Source organism: Schistocerca americana, chromosome 4 (genome assembly GCF_021461395.2).
Source record: "Schistocerca americana isolate TAMUIC-IGC-003095 chromosome 4, iqSchAmer2.1, whole genome shotgun sequence".
NCBI lineage: Eukaryota > Metazoa > Arthropoda > Insecta > Orthoptera > Acrididae > Schistocerca > Schistocerca americana.
Genome location: NC_060122.1, coordinates 138,143,804 through 138,167,905, shown reverse-complemented (window position 1 = coordinate 138,167,905; position 24,102 = coordinate 138,143,804). Strand labels below are relative to the sequence as shown.

At 38.4% G+C, this 24,102-nt stretch overlaps 1 protein-coding gene across 1 annotated transcript in view; it reads right to left on the bottom strand.

The window, feature by feature from the left end:
• Positions 1-24,102, bottom strand: part of LOC124613103 (cold shock domain-containing protein E1) — a 70,414-nt gene that overhangs the window by 40,507 nt on the left and 5,805 nt on the right. Inside the window, exons 3-11 of the mRNA XM_047141697.1 lie at positions 21,027-21,206; positions 20,753-20,952; positions 20,236-20,446; positions 11,981-12,210; positions 11,615-11,876; positions 11,158-11,328; positions 10,914-11,036; positions 5,984-6,186; positions 5,619-5,860 (exon numbers count right to left, since the gene is read on the bottom strand). Of these exons, the coding sequence (XP_046997653.1) occupies positions 5,619-5,860; positions 5,984-6,186; positions 10,914-11,036; positions 11,158-11,328; positions 11,615-11,876; positions 11,981-12,210; positions 20,236-20,446; positions 20,753-20,952; positions 21,027-21,206 (1,822 nt within the window). The remainder of the gene's footprint in view (positions 1-5,618; positions 5,861-5,983; positions 6,187-10,913; positions 11,037-11,157; positions 11,329-11,614; positions 11,877-11,980; positions 12,211-20,235; positions 20,447-20,752; positions 20,953-21,026; positions 21,207-24,102) is intronic.

The following is a 24,102-nucleotide window of genomic DNA, read 5'->3' as shown; positions in this document are numbered from 1 at the left end:
GTTGTGACACCACGCTCATCGGAGGCAATTTGTTGTTATGAAGCATTGCATTGTCTTCCTATAGCCTTTGACACATTATTGCTGTTGGCAGATGGTTGTATGAGCACTGAGTTTTGTTGTCATATGTAGCAGATTTCTTTTGCAACTGAAGTTCTATTTTCAGTTTTTTGTCTCATTCGTGTTATTGCTGCAGTATTATTCTGCAGTAGCGGGATACGGTAATATCCTTTGTTAGAGTATCAGTTCTAACCAGCCAGAATTACAAAAATTTAACTGCAAACTAAAACAAAGAAAAATTCCCGGGTTTCCTGGTTTTCTCTCGGATGAAAAAATGCCCGGATTTTTCCCGGACTGTATACACCCTGTGCATATTGCCAATGTTGTTGCTGAATATCTTGCAAAAATCAATGTGAAGTGCATCCCTCACCCTCCCTATAGTCCGGATGTAGCCCCATGTGACTTTTTTCAATTCCCTAACATGAAAAAAAGCCTTCGTGGGAGGTATTATCAATAATCAATAATCAGAAGCAAGCCTGGGGAGATGATTTTGAAGGACCTCTCAAAAAATGGTTTCCAGCACGTTTTTGAAGACTGGCAGAAATGCTGGAACAAGTGCATCACATTCATGGGAGACTACTTTGAAAAGGACCTTCAAAATTATGAAGATGAGTAAGATACATTGGGTGGGGGGAAAGGAGAGATCATTCTTTATTGAATAGCCCTTGTAGTGTGAATAAATTCTGCTATACTAGTTGCCATGTCAACTTGTTTCCTAACATGGCAGTACACTTGCCTGTGAAATCCACTTCAAGGAGGTATGCACTGTGCAGTACCCAAACGAACCCATAAAGTTCACTTAATTCGTGTTTCCGTCAGATAACAGTACCTTCGCAAATTTTCCAACGGTACACAGCAAAAAAGTAGCTGAACATTTCCTGAAGTCACTTTCCTTGACTATGCACATAATTTTCAAAAATGGGCATAAAAAAACTGTGACAGTGGCTGCTTCAGTTTCTTCATTTTGTTCCCTCAAGTAGACTGATTTTTGTTGAATGTGCAATGAATTGGTCGTCCAGAATTTCAAAGAAAAATGAGTCCAGCCAAGGAAACAAACCGAAGAAGCAGCCACTATCATAGCTTTCTTTCTGTACCTTGGCAGCATTTCCTCAAATATCAGAATAGCCCTCCACAGATATTTGATGTATCTTTCTTCCTCCTGCGAAAACAGGAATTGTTAGGTTCTGTCAGAGATGACCTCGGCCTCAGGAAACAAGGTGTAGATGAGATTTCTTGGGACATATTGAATAAAGAGGTATTATAGTAGACAACCATACCTGTCTGGGCCAATCACATAAATCTGCAATAGCAGAGTATTGCCTTAGTACAGGACACTGCATGCTTACAAAAAGAGGAAAGATAATTTCCATCAGTTTTGTCTTCTCCAACACTATATGATAAGGAGGGCAATACACACTGGAGTCCAAAATTAAAGTAACAAACTGCGATTTCCCCTTAATGTGTCTAATTCACAATATAATCATACATACTGTCAATAGATGTCCATACTATTGTCTTCTGCACGCAAGATGGCATTCTGGTCAGTAGCATAAGCGCACACAAAACACAATTGAAATGACGATGATGAAAACTATATGACAATTTTTTAAAAAACCTTAAGGCAACAATCAATCCTGAACACAGTTATAGAAGAACTGAAGGAAGTTATAGCCATAATGTATATTTAGCCAACATTACAATGTGCCTTTGGTTACCTGTAAACGAAACATGCAAACTGTGAATCCCCTGCTTGGTGTCATGAACAATATTTGAGTGGAGGGCTAGTGTTTATCCCATTCATGATACTTAAATGATCTGAAACTACCAACACCCAAGTCAGTGACCAGAAACCATCAACCAACTAGGGCAATTAACTACACACCAAATACTTCTCTGTAATGCTTAAGATTATACATGTGTCATAACATACTTAGAAATGCGAACCTGGCCAACTTCAAGTATGATGAAGTATATCATCATATGGAGACCACAAACTACATACTGCAAAGGAGCTGCTTTAACCAAAGTAACGTATATCGGTCATTAACTCCACTACAATTCAGAACTGTCTTAATGCCTCTAAACATGATCTGCAAATAACCACCACTGACCGGCTCACAAGGGGGGGGGGGGGGGGGGGGGGGGGGGGGGGGGGGGGAAATCACACCACCACTAATACTCCAACAGACTTCATCTCCAGCTGAATACCCCTGTGAATGATCTACTTAACACATTCAAAAACCAATGACTCCAAGATAAATCTAATCTGGAAACCCACTGGAGTACAAACGATTATTCAAACCTATTGGTTAAACAATCAATATGAGCACCACCATCTAATGCCTTATTAGAAAAATTTAGTGAACTAACTCCACTCAATTCCAGATGGGCTGCAATATAACCAAGAGTGACATTACCCCATTATTATTTACCAACAAACAATTTAAGGTAATGTTTGCACAACCAAAGGGAAGCCAATGGATATGCCTATATGGGAATCAAACCCACTCCTCATGAATATTACTAACACTGATGGACTTGTACATAGTAAAATCACAATGAAGTACAGGTATCATAAGCACACCAGACTTAATAGGTGCCAGGCTAATCAGCACAACAATTAAAAACACACAAATATTTAAAGAATAGCTAGAGCAACACTAACTACAGATTAACGAACGCCAAACAAATACCTCTCAAGAAGAAGGGTGCAAGCACAACGACACATCACCAGAAGATATTAATTCTTAGTACCTGCTCACATTCTCTTAACAACAGCTAACACCAGCAGAAATACGCATCATTGAAATGGCGAACATCGACGGGCAGAAGCTAATTGCTGTAATCAATGACATCTAACTATGCAATTCTTCGAAGGATTTCGGCCAAAAAACAAAACTACTTGTAGTAATTCTCACAACACACTCCACCGTGAAGGCACCATCTGATTTGTTGCCTACTCACTGGACTGCCTCCAGCACTCTCCTGGCTAACACTACAGGACATTACCCTCTTATCCAGTACACAACAGTCTGAAGCAGTGGGTCGTTTAAACTAAAAGAGTAGCCCACCACAGCCCAACGTAAAAGAAAAACTTGCAGAAAGTGTCATACAACTGCAATAAAGGCTTGCTTATAACAACACAGTCTGACTATTACATGGAATAGAAATTTAATTAAGTTATAGCAAATAACTTTACAGGATCCCTTTGTTAACTGTTGAGATAAGGGTCACTGTATCCTAAGATAGTCATTTGTCTGGGCACTGCGCTCACTTTGGTTACCACCTGTACATGCCAACAAATCTGGCTGTCTTCAGATATGGTCACATGCATGGGCCACACACTGCTTTAATGTGCACACATTTGACAGGAGTGGAATAAATTTACATTTTTTAATGTCCCCATAGGCAGAAATCTCCGGGGTAATGTCAAGCAAGTGACGAATCATGCTACTGCGCCACCACAACCAACGCAAAACTTGGTTAAATGCTTCTGCTAGGTACTGTTGTATGCATTGTAAAAAATGAGGTGCACAAACCCATCTGTAGTCTTTTTACAAGGGACACATTCTCCATAGGTGACTCGTAGTGCAGAAATCCGTGATGAAGAGTACATGTCAGTTTGCTTGCAAAGTGTACAGTCCTCAGAGTCTGTATCCCACAATACCTCACACAATGATACTAATGCGAACCTGATGCCCTGCTTCCATGATTGCTCACAGATTTCTGTCTGCCCATATGTAGTTAGTGTGGTAATTTATTATCAAACTTGTCCATAAATAAAATATAAGCTGTTAACTATGGACCCCCAGCACACAATGTTAGAAACCACCTGCAGAGTTGTTATGTGGTGTGGTATGGACATCTTGTGTCATGACAGCTTGCACACACTGTGTGAGAGATGGGATAAGGCAGTTGCTTGCACAGAATGGAATGTGTAAAGAGTGCATCTGCCTTCAGTAGCTCCAATTATTTGCACACTTATTTCAGGAGCATCAGCTACTCACTGTGCCATTCACATCTCCATACCTGGTGTGCAAATTGTGCAAGATTTAACATGATCCCTTGTTCTTGTTGTGAATTATCCTCTAAGTCCCTGGAACAACCTGTTCACTATTTTCAGATACAATGTGGTGGTGTTGGTGTCCTTAAAGTACATTACATACATGAACTTGTCAATTATGTCTGTTGGATAAACCTTGGTAGAAGACTTCCCTGCCATTTCCATGTGGAATAAGACCCCATTTCATGAAATCACTACTCTTTTTCTGAGGCTGCTACAGAAGATATTTATTATTTGAGGATTTTTGTTTTCTTTTATTGTAGGTATATTTCAGTTACTACACAATTCATATTACAAGTGAATTAATGCCTACTTCAACTTTTTAACCTTTTGTTCCACATGTTCATATAGACCTACCAGTAAATAAAATATATATTTGAAACATTAATGCTAGGCTTGTAAGAAATAAACACAACTTTCAAATACTTGTGAAAATCAATGGCTCACATACAGATTTTTTCAGTACTTTGCATCATAACAAAAGCCACACAGCTACACACTAGTTCCCGTGTTCTGTCACATTTGGGAGGAAAAAATGCATTAAAGGCTAAAAAGGGAAGTTTTGGATTTTGCTCTCAATTGTTTGGATGAAGATTAATGTGGAGAGTAAACTTGGGCCATAAAAGTACTGACATGTATAGGGTGACAATTATTGAACTACATGGAAAAAAAAAAAAACAACTTAAAATTAGTTACAAACCACATGATGCACACCCTATATTCAACATGTAAATGTCACTACAGATATTCAGATTTAGGTTATGACATGTTCAATGTGTCTGCCATCATTGGCGGTGATGTGGTGCAGACAAATGTCGATGACCTTCTGAATGGCTGTTTTCAGCTCAGTAATGGTTTTGGGGTTATTGCTGTACACCTCGTTTTTAATACAGCCCCACAAAAAGGAGTCTCATGTGTTCAGATCCAGAGAATATGGCACCCAATTGAGGTCCATGCCAGTGGCCTCTGGGTAACCCAGAGCCAGAATGTGGTCCCCACAAGTGCTCCTCCAGGACATTAAACACTCTCCTGCTATGATAGCGTCAAGCTCTGTGTTGCATGAACCACATCTTGTCAAAATCAGGGTCACTTTGGACAATGGGGATGAAATCATCATTTAAAACCTTCACGTGTCATTTGGTAGTCACCGTGCCAACAAGCAATATTGCATCAATTATTCTGTGACTGGACACTGCACACCACACAGTCACCCGTTGAGGGTGAAGAGAATTCTCGACCGTGAAATGCGAATTCTCAGTGCCCCAAATGTGCCAATGTTGCTTACTGACAAACCCATCCAAATGAAATGCCGACAACAACAAGGCACACACACATGTGCATACTAATTCCCAGCATGCCCCATGGCCAACAGTGCAATTTGAATGTCCAACACAAACCATTCAGAAGTTATAATGATTTTATTTCATGTAGTTCAATAATCATCACACTGTATGCAATGATTGAAGATGTGCAAATGAAATAATGATTTTGTACTCACCTCCTTCAGTAGATACCTGAATGAGTCCTGCATACTGACTCTGATCTGGATTCACACTCCTTAAGGGCCGAATGACAATACCATTCAATACATCTCCCTGAGCTGGAGGTAGTTCAATAGTACCCTTCGGTAGTATGCGAACATTTTCTGCTGTAAGACAGCTGCCTGATGACCCCCTTGTTGCCAAGTTATATTCAACTTCCAGGCCTATCTCCAAGGTCGCATTATCTCCATCAAAGTTGCTGCAATGACAATTATGCCTCTAAATTTGCTGCATAGCTTTAAATACATGGACCAACGAAAATTTAAATTTCATAGTTCGAAATAAAACTGACGACGTGTTCTGTGAAACTAACAATAAATACCTAAAATGGAAGAATACTTCACGATCGTGAGCAAGAGTTTCAATGAATCCAAATCCATCTTTCAGAGCGGCAATAAAACCCTGGCACAATGGTAAACTGTTTGAACGGCCCAATCCAGTTTTTGATTGGCTCCTTGCTGTAACATGAACATCTGTTGCTACAAGTTCCTTATTTCGTTTCACCATGCTAATGTTGAAGTCCACCTACAAGAAAAACATTCTGCTTCAATATACATGAACTATGAGATCAGTAATTATCAGAAACTACATCTACCTTTAAACATTTGCATATCACCTTACAATATGTGAGATATTTATAAAACTGTATATACAGAGCATATCATTCTATGAAAGTGGAACACAGGTACTGTAGTTCAAAAAACAAAGGAGAAGAATATGAGTGCATTTATGGTGTTACAGAAGGATGTAAAAAATTATAATGGCAAATAATGTAGTGAGTTATTAAAGAGACCACACAAAGGAAACAGGTTACTGAAGACACATACTATAAAAAGGTACAATTCAGTGTTTAACATGTTAACCCACAGCCAACGGGAAACATCACACACACTAAATTAGATTCGACATTTATTCTGTAGCCACAGCAAAGAGATTCTCATAGATGTGGAACATGTCAAATAGAAAATGCATGTTACAAAATAATTGATGTGTTTATATTTATTAACATCTATTAATTAACTAATCTATCTCACATGCAATAGTCAGGTTAATGAACTCTGAACATCTTAGTATCTAGATTAATTATAATATCACAGTAATTTATTCCAGCACTACTGAGTCCCAGAAGTAATCGAACACATGTGATGTTCACAAGTGTGAAAGTTGGCACATGAAAATAAACAGTAGAAGTTTGTAAAAAGTGGAAGTAATTAGGAGTAACCTTTAGTGACACGTCAAATGCATGGAAGTGTAAACCACAGATGAAATGAAAGGTTCTGTATTACAACTGCTGAGCACAATATTTTCAACAAATGGCTGTATTATGGGGCAATTACGTTGAAAATCAGAAATTTGCCTACTGTAGGGTTTAAACTATTGAACTATTGCATAAACTCATCGCTGAGTGAATCTCAACAATATTAAAATTAATCTGGGTGTTTGCAAAATGAGTGTACTTCTGGTGGTACATCACAAATCAATACACACAGTTTACCGATCTGTCTGCAACGAAGAAACAAAGTGAACAGTCCAATGAAATATTTGGGTAATTTCTTTTTAAGTGGCCTAGTTTTAAAGATGGTCCATACATCATCATCTCACACTTTCTTCAAATCAGGTGTGAAGTTAACTAAACAACTAAAGCAAGATGTGCATAATGCATATGCACATGCTGTAACTTTGTCATTTGTCTCTCTATATTTGCTCCAAATGGTACTCAAAGTTGTCCATAAAATTTGTCATAACAAAATTTCTCCCAAGTCGAGGTAGCTTGATACATGTAGGTATTTGGTTCAGAAACCTTTCCTTTTGTTACCTTATTGCCTGATACCTCATTTATAAAACCTGTAAATTTGTCATTTTTGGGTTCACAGTTTTTGAGATAGGAATGAAGTAATCCAGAAACAAATTTGCTGCCCAAGTGAGTGATTTTTGAACCCTTGCATTTGAGTATGGACACCTGATCCATAACTGCATTAAGAATAACTTTTTCTATAAAAAATTTCCAAAAAAATCTTTTTGCCCCTCAAATTCTACAGATCTCCAGTAAAGTTTCTCATGCAATCAATATTTTGGAGTATCGGAAAATACAGGACCTTTTTACAAAATAGCAATTGTATTATGCCTATCACTCATTATGTTTTTTTTATTTTACTTCATTTTTGTCAAAATAGGTAAAAGTGGGATGCGCAGTAGCTTGACTACTTTCCCAGTGAAAACGATTGACAGCATCTGGTACAATATCCTGTACAACACAGGGATAATTTTCTGCAAAATCAAGCAGTAAAATTACTTCCCTAGACTTTAGTTTCACAATCTTGTGTTTGACTTTTTGAATCGAAGTGGTGACTAATCAGTACAGAGATTCTGATGCTGTCTGTGTAGTAAAATCATCTGGTCATTGCTTGGTTTCAAGTGATGCACCATTGCTTGGCCCCATAGTTTCTTCAGGATCAGTGTCCTTGTACAGACCAGAATGTGTAATTCAAGTGCATTTCTTCCAAGGCAACAGACAATGGTGCAGCATGCAGTCTTCTGATTCAGTACTGAAAACTGTCAAACATACAAAAAATGCCAACTTTGACTTCATGTGGAATCCCTGTGGACAGTGAGGGTATAATATTATAAGGCAGGATAGGAAACAGCAACTACCGGAATCCCACTGGTTTTTATCTATTCTTGCATATCCATATCAAGCAGATTCCTTTTGCCTGGGCATATGGACATGTACTGCTGGGAGTCTGTTGGATTATAACTAATTTAATTACACTGAAGACGACTATTTATGGCTGAAATCTGGATGTGCAAGAATAAGGAAAAAACTAACTGAACTGTGACTGATTGCTATTTTCCTATCCTTCCCTACATAAAATGTATAATACTTACCAATGATGCTACTAGTGAGCATCAATTTGACCTGATGAACTGCGTACATGCCCCTTTCCTCCTCAAAAACCAAGGACAGAAAATATGGCTACAAACATTTCTACAATTTTTTGTTGAATGCTATACTTCATGTCCTCCAAGAGATATTCCTAAAAAATCTTGCTTCTGGAGAAATTGATAGCAAAAAATTAAACTGAAGAGCATTAGTGTCGGTTTGATGTGAGAGAGTGCCAAGTTTAGTAAACATTAATTTTTCACCTTTATGACCACATTTCTCCGGAATGACCCAATAATCATTTGCATGCCAAAACTCCAGCCACAATTTTAGACCTTCCAGGAAAAACATTTGTGGAAATTTTTATATTTTGTACAGGAAAAGGTGTTCTTTCAAGTGGCAGTTAACACAGATATGGAACAGATGTCCTTAATGAGAATTAAGGGTTCAAAAATCATTAACTTTCGCAGCAAATTTGTTTTCTGGCAACTTCACCATGTCTATATGAAAAACTATGAACACAAAAGTGATAAAACTTACAGGTTTTATAGATAAGTTATCACACAAAATGGCGACAAAAGAAGAGGTTTCTCAACCAACTTTAAAAAGAGACCAAGCTACTTCAACTTACGATAAATTCTGTCACGATAAAATTTACTGACTATTATGAGTGTCACTTGCAGCAAAAATAGTGAATTGAATGACATAAAACTTACAAAATGTGCACAATGCAAACAGTTCAACTATCTTACTGGCTTTGCAACTTTACTACAACTACTCAGTGAACCATAGCACTTTGAAAAGGGCTATTTTCTTCACAGCCACTTAGTACCATTATGTACATGAATACCTAATCATGTGTAACTACCTACTTCAGTAAAAGCTTCAGTATATTGGAGTTTAGTTGGACAAAAGGAAAGAAACAGCCCACATGTAGGACTACACACTTCAGGTAGGATACACTTTGTACTACTCGTCATTCATGTCAGAAGTGGAGACGATCATATAGAACTCCACCGTCAATAAATGTGACCCCAATGTCAAAATCCTGAATAACCACCTTTTGCAATGCAGACAAGCAGGAAGAGTAACAATGTCCTGGAAGGTACTGACAAGGCTGTAGAGCCATGCCAACTCCAGTGCTGTGGCCAGCTACACTCAGTTTCTCAGCCCAGGATGCATGGCTTGAACAGCCCGATTGAGAAGGTCCCACAGATTCTTAACAGTGTTTAAATTAGGGAGTTTTGTGCCCACGGGAGTACAGTTAACTCATCCTGTTGCTCTCCGAACCACGCAAGTACACTGGGAGCTTTGACACATTCATTGTCCTTCTGGTAGATAGCATCGAGCCAACAGAAAACAAACTGCATGTTAGGGTGAACATGGTCCCCTGGGACAACTACATACTTGTGTTGATCCATTGTGCTTTCCAGAATGAGGATATCACCCAGGGAATGCCACAAAAACATTCCCCAGACCATAATGCTCCCTCATCCAGCCTGGAACCTTCTGATGACTGTTGTACATTTACACATGCCAATGGCCAGCTGTCTCATGGAGCATAAAATGTGATTCATCTGAAAAGGCCAGCTGTCTGATGGAGCATAAAATGTGATTCATCTGAAAAGGCCACCGGTCCCAACTCAGTGGACATCCAGTTGTGGTACTGGCATGCAAACTCCAGCCTTGTCGCTGATGAACAGCAATCAGCATTGATAAATGAACCAGGTGCATGCTGTGGAAGCTCGTACGCAGCAACATTCACTGAAGGGTCTTTGAGGTGACCGTGTTGGTAGCCCCTTGGTTCATCTGGGAGGTCAGTGCCTGAACAGTTGCATGTCTATTCGCCTGTACACATCTCTGCAGCTGTTGTTTACTCCTGTCCTTTATGGACTGTGGTGCACCACAGTTGCCTCAGTGCTGGTTTTGGATCGCGCCTTTTTGCCATGCATGGAATACTTTAACCATAGCGGGATGCGAACAGTTTACAAACTTAGCTGTTTCAGAAATGCTTCCACCATTGGCCTGAAAGCCAATGATCATGACTTTCTGAATGTCAGATAAATCGCTCTGTTTCTACATTATGTCACCGACTGCACTGCTTTCTACATTCCATTGACACACTTTATACACCCTCCACTGCTTGTTCTGCCACCTGTCGTCTGTGAGTGGCTATTGCATGTTGACAGTGAACATAGGGGGTGGTCACATTAATATGGCTGGACCTAGTAACATTAGACAGCAAAATGCTAGAAGTTTTTACCCCATCAAAATGGGCATTAGGTCACTTAACAAGTTATCTTATTCCATTATAAAAGAACAGAATGCATAGCTACATCACTATCAATATGAATACTATTCAGCTTTTTACCTTATCACCCACTCTTGGATAATTCTTTATATCACAATCTCTTGCTAGGAAGTTTACAGTCTTTTTTGTACCATTAGCTTGATAGCTAATAACTCCCATCTCTCCAGACTTTTCAGTAGTTGACTGAAGAGAAAGAAAAAATAAGAGTGAAAACAATGAGTAATATAAAATCAACATTTGCAAAGAACTTTTGAAGAGGAAAGGAGAAGGAGAAGAAGAAGTGACTAATTAGAGAATGACTTACCTGGTTGCCACCTTTTGTGGGACTTCTTGAATTCCAATTCAACATTTGGGCCTCTTTTGTGACAGTGCCACTAAGATTTTTTTCTATGATAGTTTCAAATTCAACTGTGCCAGGTGGAAGATGTTTCACACGAATCGCACTTTGTCGTACATTAGAAAAGGATGACTGCTCCTGAAATGTAACCCAAAGAATGCAATATATTCAGAAAATATTATTTGAAAACGAACGTGGCAGATAACCATCGTCCACATTTTTATACACTTATTTTTCTACACAAAGACAAAATAAGGGCATGTTTATAATCGTTATCGAAGATCACATTAATATACGAAGTTTGTTGGTTATTACATTTCAACTAAATGAGGTACAATGTGAAAGAATTCAGCAGACATAGGTTTTTGACATCTACCAGGATTGAGTATAGAATAGGTAGTTTATAACTAGTCTTCTGTCATACCTGCGACACTGTGAATTCAACCTCATCATTAATACATATTTCTCGGTCTACATCCAAAACTTCATTGAAATGAAAGAAGAGCCTTGCATCTCTCTCTACACATCGAAGGAAACCAAATCCATCTTTTAATGATGCCACGACACCTTGCTCTCGACGTTCTCCAGAAACTACAAATGACTCATCCAGCAGAGAAATATTTGTGGCACGCTGAAGCTGATCGCGTCGGTCTGTTGCAATCTGAAACTGCACCCAGTCTCCATGTCTATGGACCAAGGAAGAGAAAGATTAGTTAATCAAAAGATTTAAGAATAAAACTACACACTTTATAAGTTGTCAAAGTCTGTAACAAAATGCATAATTTAACACCTCAAAGTGAAGTCTCCTTTCTGGTCCTTATCACCAAAGGGTATTTCAACCTCTGAATGATCAGCAGCGCGGTAGCGTATGCGTCCAGGAAGTGGATCATTCAGGTGACGCATTTGTTGACCTCTTTCTAAGGGTTTTAACACCTGACCTTTCATCACTTCTGATCCCACATCTTCAAATACAACAGTCCCTGGAGGCAGTCGTGTGATGTTACAGGCAACTTCTTTCCCCTGATAGTAAAAGTTTAATCAGAAAATCATTCTTAACACACATACACTAAAATCTAATAAAATGCAGCATTGACAGAAATATGAATATTGAAACTGAGTAAGATGTAAATAAATTTGGTCTTTGACATTATGTATAGAGCATGCAATTTGAGATTATAAAGAAATAAGAAATAATTTGGGAATAGTGTAAAAACTAAAAGAATTAGGACCACCTGGAAGGTTAATCATGTTCATGTTCTGTGGGTCATAAATACAGTCTCTCGCAATGATGTGGAATAAACCAGTCAGATAACAATTATAGAACAGTTTATCAGTACAAGATACTGCAACTAGCGTCTATTTACACAATTGTGTTTTAGTTTAATCTTAAATCACCTTTTTTTATACAAATGGTAAGTTAATGATTTCAGTTTTTTGTTTGAATTTTTTTTTATATAAGATTTATCACATCACTAGGTAAGTTGTCAAGATTTTTATGGCTGAATATATTTTCACTGACGCATGAAGAATGAGTGTTAAATGGTGTATGCCATTTCTCTGCCTAGCACTATATTAAAGATTTATGTCACCGTTGTTTTAAGCAGTGGTTACAATGTAAGTGATGTAAAGTAAAGAAATAAAAGCAAATGATACCCTTCCGCAAAGAAGAATGTGCTTGAGTTTACTACTACACCGTCATTCAACAAAAAAATGGCCAAAACAAATGTCACAAAAACAGAGAGCTTACACAGACAAAGATCATAAGAAAATATCCAAGACATATACACAATTACAAAGGTTCATTATCTACTAAAACAGGATATTGAGCACACAAGGAACTGAAATTTTTTTGGGCAGAGTGGGTGGACAAGGAGATCTGACTGACTTCCCTCTATTAACAAGCAGCAGAAAGAAAAAAATACTGCAGCCCTTTACAAAAAATATTAACATTACATGCCTATAAGAGCTACCAAACAGGAAAAGATATATCTTCAAAATTAGCTCAAAAATGTGCATGAATGCATAACATGTATATGTGGCACATCAATGCCTACATAATTATAATCTTTATATAAAATTTTTTTTTTTTTTTAAATTCCTAATACTCACTCGCAGATAAGTTTTGTAACAGACTTGAATGAATATGGAAATATTACTAAAACACATGTGGAGCTGCCCAATAAATTGTGGCAGGGCAGCACTTTACTTTTCACCATCAAGATTGAGATTACACCTTTTTTGGATGGTGCAGGAATGTTTGTGGTATATAACAATGTCACATAGAGTAAAAATTCACCTGTTATGACAATATCTTCCCTATGCTATCAGTAGGAATAACACTAGGATAAATACTAGCCAAAGATCGTTCACGTTTCCAACTCTCGTGAAAGTTTCCTGTTAGAAATACACATAACTAACAATCAATTTCTTGTTGCATTCTGTGAGCCTACATATTACCTGACAGAAAGAATATGATTCTACAATACAGTGATGTATTCCTTCCTCTACAGAAGTGGTATCTAAAGAGCTTTTCACCTGCCTCTTGCCTGGAGGATTATGCTGTTACTTATAAACTAGAAGAGGATTTTCTTGACATTCTTATGTGGTAACACGATTACAGATTTGGCATATAGACAGACCCTTTCAGCAGACCTGGTAATGGATTTGTAAAGGCAAATAGTGATATTAGTCACTTATGTACTTTTGTCACATCCCAGTGACTCTCAGTAATAAACGCGCGCGCGCACACACACACACACACACACACACACAAAAATACAGTAAGGCCTGTTTAAAAATGTGTAAGATTCACTTAAGTGGTGAAAAATTGAGATAACCTCCTATCACTACACTTCTCTTGAAAAAAATATACACGACATTCCCCAAATTTTTACAGCAAACTTTAGGTCAATGCGAGAACTGACGCAAATGGATGTAATAGAGGCAACATAATAAATGAGATCCTGAATGTACTGAGTATTAATCTGGTCACAAAACAAATTGCTAGGAACAGTTTCAGTATATTTCAAAAGCAGTATGTGTTGTTACCTGGCAGAACAAATGAAAAATAGCATAAAAATGTCTTTGCAGCTGAGTGTGTGCACTCGTTAAGTTTATTGGTGGCAAGAAGACAAAGGACACGACTGACAACAGAAAAGGTGACAGAGCAAACTTCCAAGAGGTAAAAAGTTCAGTAAGTCCATGTTCTACAAATTATATGATGTATATGATTTTGAAGTGTGGCAAATGTGAAAATATATTCCAATGGGAGATATGATACTGCATGAAGAATTTGACAGAGCACTGAAAGACCAAAGTTCAAACAAGGGCCCAGGAGTTGACAACATTCCATTAGAACTACTGATAGCCTTGGGACAGCCAGCCCTGACAAATCTCTACCATCTGGTGAGCAAGATTTATGAGACAGGCGAAATACCCTCAGACTTCAAGAAGAATACAATAATTCCTATCCCAAAGAAAGCAAGAACTGACAACTTTGAAAATTACCGAACTACCAATTTAATAAGTCATGGCTGCAAATTACTAACACAAATTCCTTACAGATGAATGGAAAAACTGGTAGAAGCCGACCTCGGGGCAGATCACTTTGGATTCCGCTGAAATGTTTGATCACCTGAGGCAATACTGACCCTACGACTTTATCTTAGAAGATAGATTAAGAAAAGACAAACCTAAGTTTCTAGCATTTGTAGACTTGGAGAAAGCTTTTGACAGTGTCAACTGGAATACTTTCTTTCAAATTCTGAAGATGGCAGGGGTTAAATCAAGGGAGTGAAAGGCTATTTACAATTTGTACAGAAACCAGATGGTAGTTATAAAAGACGAGGGGTTGAAAGGGAAGCAGTGGTTGAGAAGGGAGTGAGACACAGTTGTAGCCTATCACTGATGTTATTCAATCTGTATGTTGAGCAAGCAGTGAAGGAAACAAAAGAAAAATTTGGAGTAGGAATTAAAATCGATGGAGAAGAAACAAAAACTTTGAGGTTTGGTGACGACATTGTAATTCTTTCAGAGACAGCATAGGACCTGGAAGAGCAGCTGAATGGAATGGACAGTGTCTTCAGAGGAGGATATAAAATGAACATCAACAAAAGCAAAACGAGGATAATGGAATGTAGTAGAACTAGACGAAGTGATGCTGAGGGAATTAGAGTAGGAAATGAGACACTTAAAAGTAGTAGATGAGTTTTGCCATTTGGGGAGCAAAATAACTGATAACAGTCGTAGTAGAGAGAATATAAAATGTACAATGGCAATGGCAAGAAAGTGTTTCTGAAGAAGAGAAATTTGTTAACATTGAGTATCGATATAAGTGTCAGGAAGTATTTTCTGAAAGTATTTATATGGAGTGCAGCCATGTATGGAAGTGAAACATGGACGATAAATAGTTTAGACAAGAGAATAGAAGCTTTCGAAATGTAATATTACAGAAGAATGCTGAAGATTATATGAGTGTATCTCGTAACTAATGAGGAGGTAATGAACAGAATTGGGGAGAAGAGGAATATGTGGTACAAGTTGACTAGAAGAAGGGATCGGTTGATAGAACATGTTCTGAGGCGTCAAGGGGTCATCAATTTAGTATTGGAGGGAAGCGCGGAGGGTAAAAATCATAGAGGGAGACCAAGGTATGAATACACTGAACAGACTCAGAAGGATATAGGTTGCAGCGGTTACTCGGAGATGAAAAAGCTTGCACAGGGTAGAGTAGTATGGAGGACTGCATCAAACCAGTCTCTGAACTGAAGACCACAACAACAACATTCCAATGAGAAAGTGAAGAGCTCATAACATTTATTCCAGTCACAATATTCGTAAATTTGTAATTACATACCAATTTCTGTGAAAATATAGAAAAATCTTAATCAGGTAAATTCACAGCATTTGTCACACAAGACGCCTTACAGATTTCAATTTAAAAAATGAGTGATTACAAATGCAAAATCTAACTTTGATATTGTACATACAAGATCATGTTTTTACAAACAAATGAGACAGAGAACTTCATATGTCCAGTGTTTTATTTGGACAAGATGTACATTCATCCATTATACTCATTCTCTTCCTCTCTCACCAATATAAACACAACAGTATACTTTCAAATTTTCTTTTGTATGAACATTTAGGTCTTCTGGCTCTTCCCCACAATCTCTACTATATCCATAAGTTTCTAAAAATTCCGTTTCAGCTTAACATGGCGATTATGTTCCAACACTAATTATAGATCCTTTAATTTCCATGTTGGTGTGGATCTATTTTTTCCAATATTTGTAATGACAGTCTTAAAAAGCTCTCAATCACAACTGAAATACCAGCTCTTGACCTTTCTCCCATTTTTTATTACACTACATATTTCAATAAATTCCCCACAGAGTCCCAAGCCCTAACCTGTCCTTTCCTTCTTGTTCTGCTGAGTACTATATTGTTTTTACTGCATCAGTGTATTTCTCTCAAATCAATTCATATCTCAGACTTTCCATGTGCAGCATCTCCTCTTTGTGGTGTCATTCCCTATTTTATAGTTCAGCTTTGTCTTATTGTGATAAACAGTGTGGTTGGGCTGCTTCATAATCCCTAGAGGACTCATTTCACTCCCCTAAGTAAGCAGTATTCACTACTACTTCCAGAACCCCACCTGTGATACAATCATGACAGGCAAATAACAGAGACTTAACAAGACAATAAGACTACATCATTTGTGACATCATCCAAAACAGAAAACAATAACTAAGGCAGTTATTGAATAACAGGCACATTAGATACCCCGTGCCCCTAATAAAGAGTGTCCTATGACAACAGGTGATGACACACACAGCACGACTATGTGATGGCACCAAGCACATAAACCACTACAATGAACAATTTGATCAGACTGAACCATCACAGAGGACAGCACTCCCAATTCAGGACAGCTTTACCACACTTTCATTGTACAGTCAACATTCCAAAAGTTCTTATTGGAGTCTTAAGTATGGCCTCCAGTAAAACTGAACTGCTTCACAATCGAACTCTTCAGTATAAAATAGTATGTAATTCTGACACACAATTTTCATAAAAAGTGCGAGTTGCAAACTAATTGTGGTACTGTCCAGGTGCTATGGATACAACCTAGGACACGGCATGTACTGAAAACAAATGCACATAGACCAATACTTGCACAAACTGTCAAATTGTCACCCACGCCAGAAATAAGGGACGATTAACGTGCTCATAACACACGCAGGGCAAATACGTGAGCCACAGCGGACACAAGGAGCAACAGCTGGAAGTTTTGGGTACACTACCTGTCGCATAAGATGTGGTGCCAGATCTAATACTTGGGGACATGACATTTTGGAAGAAGAAATGTCTGATACGACCTTTCTACCATACATGCCCAGAGCGAGGGACAGAATCGGCTGTGTACTGTGCAAACACAACACAAAGACTATTTAAAAACTGACCAAGTTCAGAGAGTCTGATTGCCAAAGGACAACTTGCAATGTTGGAAACAGACCATATACTCTGTACATGTGGAAAAGTGTGTTGGAATGACTGGATGAAACACCGACACAAGAATCACCGGACAAATAGTATTGCACGCTGAGGCAGTTGGAGACATCTGCTGCCATAGAGCAAGCACTGGACAAGACCAATCATACAACAAAGTTTGCTGACAGAGGTTCTTGCTGGGGAGAAGAGCTACCACATCCACTTGTGGTAGCCATGGAATCTCACAAACACAAAAGTAGTTTCAACAAGAAAGAAGATGGCCTTAAGATGAACAGATTCTCAATTCCCGTGCTGTAGCAAATGATTGTTGCACTTAGCAAGGGGAGAAGTAAACTGCAACAGGTACATACATATAAATTGTGGCTGTGAGCTTGACTCAAGTACACCACCAGCAACAGCGGGTGAGTCTGAAAATGCCAGCTAGTCCTGCTGGCTAAAAATCAGAAAAATTATCAACCAAATGTCAGCCAAAGAACCAAAGACAGAAATCAACAGGCAATATGCAATTTTAACATGTTTACAGCATTCAGAGTTATTGCCTTGAGATGGTTTAGATGTAGTATCTAGGTCGTTTCAAAGATGAGAATTTCTCATCAAAGATGATGATCCAGAGCTTTACTGAATCTGTGAATCAAAAAATGGCACACCCAAATAGCAGTTCAGGTCGATTAAGAACATGACATACACTACTAAATCTCTCTCTCTCTCTCTCTCTCTCTCTCTCACTCTCAGGTACTTGTCTTCTTAAGGGTACAAGCAGTTTTTTCAATAGTAAAAGTTGAGTGAAAGACTGAAAAATTGCGTCCAAAAGGAGAGCACCAACAGAGCTCTTGGCTGTTGACGGTGTAATGTTTGTGGTTATTGCAAAAAAGTAACAGGATGCTACCCTGTGGGACACCACTCTCCTGGATATATCAGTGATAACACTGTAATGAGAGGAAAACCCCAGAGCCTTTTCATACAGTTGCTGGACTGTACTGCCATGTGAAACCGTGGACCTTTTCTATATAAAAAAATATTCCTGCCTAGTGAGAAAAAGTCTATTGTATTGCTGCCTCCATGAGTATTAGCACAAAGTGTAGAGCGGCTGCTATGTAAAGAACACATGAAGGCAACTTAAAAGTTTTCTGTTTCCTGGAATCAACACTAATTAGCTGCTGACAATTCAATCCACTGTCTTCAGTGCACAACTAGTAAGAACTACACTGTAATAGCTATTTGTGATGGTTCAATCCTTCCCAGTTTTCTCGAGGGTGAATATGACTGATTTTCTCAATGAATCAGGGTATTGTCGATCATACAAAATGCTGTTAAATAACATGATGTAGGTCTCTCAGACTCAATATTCAAATGTTACAACATGTCACAGTGCACTTTATCCCTATTGTATTGCTAGCCAAGTTTAATGCATGCTATAATCCCCCCCCCCCCCCTCCCCCCCATACAAAAAGGAAGTTTTATTCTTCTGGAGCTGTATGTTGAACCTGCTTTCTCATCTTATTATACTCACTGTTGAACTATGTGATCTTGATGGGTAATAGATGCTATTTACTTGAAATATTTCATCGTCATTTGGCCTACACCACTGTTGTGCACAGCCACTGCAGTGCACATTGTCTTTCCTGCTGATTCTACATATCGAGTTCTGTGCCTTTGCTGATGGCGTGAAATGGTAAGCAAATTATAAGAATTTATGCCTTGACTATTTTTTGCCCCCCCCCCCCCCCCCTTTCACAACACAGTAGGCTCCAGCCTGAATAATATGGAAGACTGGAAGATTATTGGCAGATCCTATCCCTGATGGCTAAATGACTATGCTCCAGCATGGAACTAGCCATTTGCTAGACAACTATTTGACAGAAACATCTGCAGTCCTTTAAATAATGGTAGTGACATATTTTTACCATGTTCTGGAAGTTAGATTTGTGTTGTAACGGAGCCAGTTTGCTGTAAGGCATCCAGCTGGCTTTAACATCCATTGCTTCATGATGTATCTGACAGGTGGATCCAAATGGGAATATGCCCGAAAGTATATGTCCTTCACCACTTACCAAAGGGCAGTATGAACTAATACAGAACAGCAAAGTGACTGGTCAATGGCTGTGGATGATCTGTTAGCAGTGCTGAAGTTGGGGAGCCATACACAGTTCAACAAGAGGAATTTCTCAACTGCTCGATCTCTGGGACAAGTGCGTGTAGAATGTGACTGCATGTGATGTGCACAAAAATCATGGATGAGGACCTCATGGGCCTAATTAACTGTAAGTTCATGGGGTGGAAGATAAGGAGGGAGCACAACACTTACTGCTTGAAGGTGGGTGTTGGGGATGACATGTGAGGACATTGGGTGTTGGTACTACTGTAAGATGAAGAGACATGTGAGATGGGTGTTGGGGATAACATGTGAGGACATTGGGTGTTGGTACTACTGTAAGATGAAGAGACATGTGAGATGGAGATGGTAGGTGGGCTGTATTAAATCAACTACAAATTTTATTTTAAATCTAATGTATATTTTTCTTTAGTACTTACATTCCTGGTTAAAATGATGAATTCCACATCATCTCCAAGTTGCAATTCATCTTTTGATTTTGCCTCTGAGAAATGAAAAAAAATCTCTTTAACAACATCGGCTCGTTCAATGAAACCAAAACTTTCTTTCATGGAGCACACTACACCGCGGTACTTAACAGGGTGGGCTGGATTTTCCAAACGAATGTGACATGCTCCTAGGTTACCATTTCTGTAATAGAGATTACAGACTTCAACAAACCAAATTAGTGGAACAGTTAAGATGACATTAGTCTATTTATTTTCACTGAATTTTACATTATGACATAACTGTCAACATCATTGCTGGAATATTAACCTACAACTGAGTGAAAATCCTGCCATAAATCAGATGATGTTTGATAAACAGAGGGTGACTTATAGCTCATAAGATAATTTCAATATTCTTAATGCAAAAGAAAGAACTATATATAGACTAAAACTGAATTCAAAGAAATTTTATATTTTAAACATTCAGGAAAGCACAAAATGTACTCACCTCTGGTTAGTTGCAATCTGGAAACTAACTTTATCTCCAGCTCGTAATGTAACATTACCCTCAACATCATCCTTATTATATGGTAGGAAGAAACATTCTCCACGGTTTTCATAGCTAATACGTCCCTGTGTATCTGTTCCTGACCCATCACTCCTCAACTCAGTGGTAACATTGCCAGTGACACGTTCTTCACTTAAAACCTGAAATATTACAGTACTTCAGGCTGTGGGAATGCTTGGATGTATTCAATAAAGCAAATAAAAATAATACTCACCACTTCTGGAGCTATCTTTGTAACAGCACTAGCAATAGGCTTTCCAGTTCTTCTGTCATATGTCATCTCAAATTCTACTGGATCACCAATCTTCAGATGTTCAATTGTCCCATTGAATTGACTGAAGTGAAAGAAAAGCCTTGCCTGTCGCTCACAACACTGAATGAATCCATACGAGTGCTGTGAAGAACATTAAATTATTTTATGAGCTATTGTAATTTGTGTAATAAAAGAACAGGAACAAGAGATATTTTTTAGAAAACACTGATATTAGAAACCAGTCGCATAATGTACCATTATTATGACAAATAAAACCTGAGAAAGCCCAAGCCTCTGCTGAAGATGATGGGTGAGACAGGTCCGATGTTGGTCCCTACACCAGCATGATTATGATTAAAAAACATAGCTGCACTTTTTTGTTTCTTACAATGGGTATACCATAGTAAAAAACCAAAAATGTCAGTATTCAAACCAAAATGTTCTACTAATGTAAAGTAATATTTATTGCTGTCAATTTGGTGATCAGTCCTGTTATAGAGGAGATCTATAACTCCCTAACCCACCACCATACCAAATGGGTCTTGGATTCAGTAGGGTTCAATTTCCAAATTCTCCCATCAGATTATACTAGTTGATAAACATCCTTTTTGCTTGAGTTTCATTTCCATCTATCTTTTATACACACCAATGGGCCTCACAACAAGTTTTCTAAAAGATATACTAAGCACCAGCTTCATTTTGTGGCGATATGCATAGTTTACAGGCAAAGGATAATTAAGTAAGGAAGTATCAAATGGTCTGCTGACTAACAGTAGAAACAGAGTGTGTGTGTGTGTGTGTGTGTGTGTGTGTGTGTGTGTGTGTGTGTTTACACACACTAACTCATCAGAGGATTTCTTCCAAAAGCAAGCAAAGTTTTCATTCTTTTTTGTGCGAGCTGATGAGTCGAGGCTTCTGCTATTCAGTGAGTTGCATCCTTTACTCCTAAATTATTTACATTCTGACAAAACTTTCCTTATTATGTTTGCCACAGTAAGATTTCTATGGATGGCAGACTAAAATTAGCAGCAGCCACTCAACTGAGAGGGCACACGAAGTGCAAGATTTTTATACAGCGTGAATCACAATGGGTGAAAGTGTACAAGGGAAAAGGGGGGGAGGGGGCAAATGATAAGTCATTTGCGGCATTTGGTACTTGTAAAAAAATTATTTTCTCCAAATGTGGAGGGATTGGGGAAATCTACAAACACATTAGGTTATAGTGCACTTCTCATCAGAAGGCAGCCCAATTGCCAACTGTTCTGCCCATGGTACTCAATGAGATTTCATTTTCCTCTGGACACCATGCTGTGAGTCACAATGGACAGTGATAACTGGTGTAGGCATACTTAGTGTCAATGCAATTTTATACTTCGTTGTCCACAAAAGCAATGGAGATTTCTATCCACACGCTACTGTCCTGTGTAAGGAAATATCATTCCCTCCACACTTCCCTATTTCTGTCTTGGTGTTCAAGAGTCTTCAATGTCTCAACTGAAGTTTGCAGTAGCACCCGTCTGCTTTGATCAGTGACTTAACTGTGTTGTGTGACGTCATGGTGGCGAGGTGAATTTGAAATGGATCATGTTTGCGGTATGTGTCAGAATGTGTGGTGTTACTTTCTATTGTGGGATGTTTATGTTTCTAAATAGTTTGTGAGTGCTGCTAGTAGGAATGCACTGGATTTCTTGAGCACTATTTGTGAGAATAATATTGAAAGTGTTTGTGGGGCTGCATCAGTGGCAGTTACTGGTAGAAAATTTGATTTTGGGTTTGCAATTATTAGTACTGTGTGTTTTTATGGTTACAGATCTAATTTTGTTTTGTTTTTTTGTTAGCTAAGCATACGTCAATAATGTTCAGAGTAGGTCCCTACAGACCACAATACAAGAAAACATGTTGACTACTATTAAATTCCCATATATCTTTGGTTAAACTTCCAAGTATGTGAAGTGTCATGTTTGTGAAGAAGGTATGAGACGGGCTGAAGTTTCTGCATTTTAGTCCACGAACTAGCATATATGGCATTGCTGACTAGACAATGCATGGCATTCTATCTGGAGGGGTCCCTGGTTTGAGAAGTCTAGGCTGGCCATTACAGAGATTGTGCTGGTAACATTATTTTTGCTAGACGTGTGTCGATGAATCTGGTTAGTATGTTCTTATAGTTTTATTTGTTTAAGTCATAATTTATGGGGTGTGTCTTGATGTGCTTGGTTGTGTGTTTCTTGTATGTCGAAATTGGTGGCAATGCAGTTTTTTACTGATTTTTTTGGGTTGTTTTGTTAGTTGCTAGTCGTTGTGTTGGTCTGTGATTTTTAGGTATTGTGGAGCTTGTTTTACCTACAATGACAAAGTTAGGTTTTCAACCTTAGCTAGCCCACATAGGTAATTTTGGTTTTATGATATTGCAGACTTTGTTTTAGCTATATGGGCTAAATAAGGTGTTAGATATTGGATGTGCCAAGATGTGTGAGGTTTTGTGGTATCTTCAATTTCTTTAGAGCAATATACATCAAGTGAAAATTCCAATATTGGGTTTTTGGACTTCACTGGAACTATGAAGGAGAAATTTCCAATATAAGTTTTTTGTGTGGTTTTGTTCGTAGTGTTTGTTTTGATATTTCTTCACTATTACGATTGTTGCATATTTCATCTGTCCACACCCAATTCAGTTGCATGAGACTGCAGTCGTGTGTGTGTGTGTGTGTGTGTGTGTGTGTGTGTGTGTGTGTGTGCGCGTGCGCACTTAAGCGCGCATGCTTGTGCTATATGGGGAGTAGCAACTTTCCTTTTCATAATATTGTTACAATTCATGCGGCTATTCTGTTAGTTTCAAGTCATTTCTGCAATTAACTATTTTTCGTATAATTTGAGTCTGTTCATGTAAGTAAAGAGTGACACCATGGTTGCCATATTGTATAAGCTGAAATAGGGGTGTCCATCATCATGACGCCATGTGTAAAAGCTGATGGGCTGTACCACCATCTTTGAGTATGCCCTTCCAATGTGTGCACACTACAGGAAAACCACTCAC